This window comes from Electrona antarctica (assembly GCF_951216825.1).
Source record: "Electrona antarctica genome assembly, chromosome: 22".
NCBI classification, from domain to species: domain Eukaryota; kingdom Metazoa; phylum Chordata; class Actinopteri; order Myctophiformes; family Myctophidae; genus Electrona; species Electrona antarctica.
Window position 1 is genome coordinate 4,218,479 of NC_136805.1, and position 2,762 is coordinate 4,221,240.

At 47.2% G+C, this 2,762-nt stretch overlaps 1 protein-coding gene across 1 annotated transcript in view; it reads left to right on the forward strand.

Moving 5' to 3' along the window:
- stxbp4 (syntaxin binding protein 4) overlaps positions 1-1,741 on the forward strand; it is a gene marked incomplete at its 5' end in the record, with an annotated part of 91,960 nt that extends 90,219 nt beyond the window's left edge. Inside the window, 2 exons of the mRNA XM_079491900.1 lie at positions 1-196; positions 1,338-1,741. The exon at positions 1-196 is cut by the window's left edge and continues 25 nt beyond it. Coding sequence (XP_079348026.1) covers positions 1-196; positions 1,338-1,553 — 412 coding nt within the window. The 3' untranslated portion in view covers positions 1,554-1,741. The remainder of the gene's footprint in view (positions 197-1,337) is intronic.
- Positions 1,742-2,762: the final 1,021 nt, after the last annotated feature.

Below are 2,762 nucleotides of genomic sequence, written 5' to 3' on the forward strand. Positions count from 1 at the left end.
CCCCAGCCCCAGCATCGACCCGGACTCCATCCAGGTCCCCTCTGGCTACGAGCCCGACCCCGCCGACCTGGCCCTGTCCAGCGTCCCGGGACAGGAGATGTTCGACCCACGCAAGTGCAAGTTCTCCGCTGAGGAGCTCAAGCCCCAGCCCATGATCAAGAAGGCGCGCAAGATCTTCATCCCCGAGGGCATGAAGGTAAAACCATGAATAAGATTTGTTATAATAATGAGTAGGCTACCACAGACGAAAAACAGTCTAAGTCCAAATTTCATTCTGACCCCTACACGAAAAGGCCTCGTTGTCCTGAACCCTTATCTATCATTTATACATTATGGATCAATAGTGTGGACTTAAACTGTTTTTCGTCTGTGGCAGCATGATGGTTACGTTTCCTTTGTTATTTACGCGGTCGTTCCTTCGACTGTTGTCCACGCTCTTTTGAACTTTCTACCTGGCCGTCCCTGTGTTTGGCATTTAGGGCTTTGCCTTTTAGTCCATGTTCGCTATTCGTTAAAAGAGTCTAAAAGGGGCTGACGTAACACACTGACTGCCATGGACGTAGAATAGATCTACCTCCCACAAATGGGTCCCGACCCACTATTTGGGAAACTGCTGTGCTTTTAGGTGTAATGCAATCGGGTTACCATGGTGGGTGATGGGTGTTCTGGGAACAGGTAGTGAAGGAAGGACTGTCTCTCTCTCTCTCTCTCTCTCTCTCTCTCTCTCTCTCTCTCTCTCCCTCTGTCTCTCTCCAGGGGGGGCTTAGGGGGATTTGGCTTTTTAATTTTATTGTCATTCAAATCAAAGTGGATTGGTGCGTGCCGTGGCTGGCTGCCCTCCCACCCAGAGATGGATTTGCCGTATAAGCTGATTGCGGGACATATTGGTTGGCTCACAGCAGCAGAGTACTGTAGTGTGCAGGGACTCAAGCCCTCGCTAATTCACTAATGGACACATCACCTTCTCAAAGCCCTGTCTGTCTGTCTGTCTGTCTGTCTGTCTGTCTGTCTGTCTGTCTGTCTGTCTGTCTGTCTGTCTGTCTGTCTGTCTGTCTGTCTGTCTGTCTGTCTGTCTGTCTGTCTGTCTGTCTGTCTGTCTGTCTGTCTGTCTGTCTGTCTGTCTGTCTGTCTGCCTGCCTGCCTGCCTGCCTGCCTGCCTGCCTGTCTGTCTGTCTGTCTGTCTGTCTGTCTGTCTGTCTGTCTGTCTGTCTGACATAGAAACATGGATTTTTCAGAAAACTGTCAGGATTTAGAAGACATTTGTAGAATCTGTTCTCAGGTCTAAAAAATGGCTAAACGTCAGCGACTAACCTTCCTCTCTCCTCTTCCTCTTTCAGGACGACAGGTACTGGGTGCGGCGCAGGAAGAACAACGTGGCGGCCAAGCGGTCGCGGGACGCGCGGCGGCTCAAGGAGAACCAGATCGCCATCCGCGCCGGCTTCCTGGAGAAGGAGAACGGGGCCCTGCGGCAGGAAGTGGCCGACCTGCGGAAGGAGCTCGGTCGCACCAAGAACATGTTGACCAAGTACGAGGCGCAACACGGACCCCTGTGAGCGGGGCCCCTCCCCACCACCCCCAGCGCCGCCGCGCGACACCAACGTACGACCACCTTTTCGTACGTCGTCGGCTTTGTACAGTGTTCATGGATCGTAAACGTAACTCTTTTTATTCTTCCTTTTCACAAAGAGACAACAGTGTAACTCGAATGTGTCTCTCTCTCTTCTGCTGTGAGGTGTTCAAGTACCTCCATCTTCTACAAAAAGGCCCCCCACGAAAGAGGCTCTATTGTGGAACCATTTTGTTCTACGGTTCTTTGTAAACGACAATGTTATTTTTTTAATCAAAACCTTTGTGGCTCCGTCTAGAATCCTTCTGTTTTAGTGTGAGTGTTAGCTTTTTCGTCTGTATATTAGTTTTTATTTTTATTTTATTTTTTTGGTTTGTGACCAAATGACACCAGGCTAGATGACTGCTTTAAACTGCTTCAAACGATTATTATTCTTATAAGCATTAATGATGACCACTTCTTAAAGGGCCACTTCACCCACTTTTGCAACCAGATCTTATTTTAATGATGTTTGGGAGACAAGAAACACTTTCCTGGGTTTTTTTTATGTGGGTAATAGTGGGTTCTTAGATATTTTAGTCTTTCAAAGTCTCCATGGACACTGGTCTGGATGACTACAATTCCCATAATGCTTTGCTGCGCTCACCCCACCTTGTGGGATAGGGGGAGGGCTGTCTTACTGAGACAACTTGTAGTCCAGGAAGGAAGAAGTGAGACCAGTGTCCCTGACACCACAGACACTTTGAAATACCACAATATCAGGTTGAAAATGGGTGACGTGCTCCTTGAAGCATATATACTCGTAGGAGTCTTAATTCACCACAACGAGGTTTATATGCACCAGCTGTTGAAGATATACCATCTCTCTCTCGCTCTCTTCATATCATACGGGTCCGCTGACAAGCAGGTTTGTTTTGTTTTTCTCTCGAACAGGAATTCTTGAGAAATGAGCAAACCTGAGGTCTCCAATTTTAATTTTGCGCCACCCGTTTCTTCGTTTTATTCTTCTTTTTTTACGATTGCAAGAAAAAGGGCCACGTTGTTTTACTAGGTTAAATTCTAAGGATCTAGTTTGTGGTCATGCTTCATGTGAACTGTCTGGGTCGCACCCTTTGGACCTTTGTAGATATATATATATATGTTGTAAATGTGACATTGTTTTTTGGTATACGTAGTGTTTTCGTATTGTTTGTTC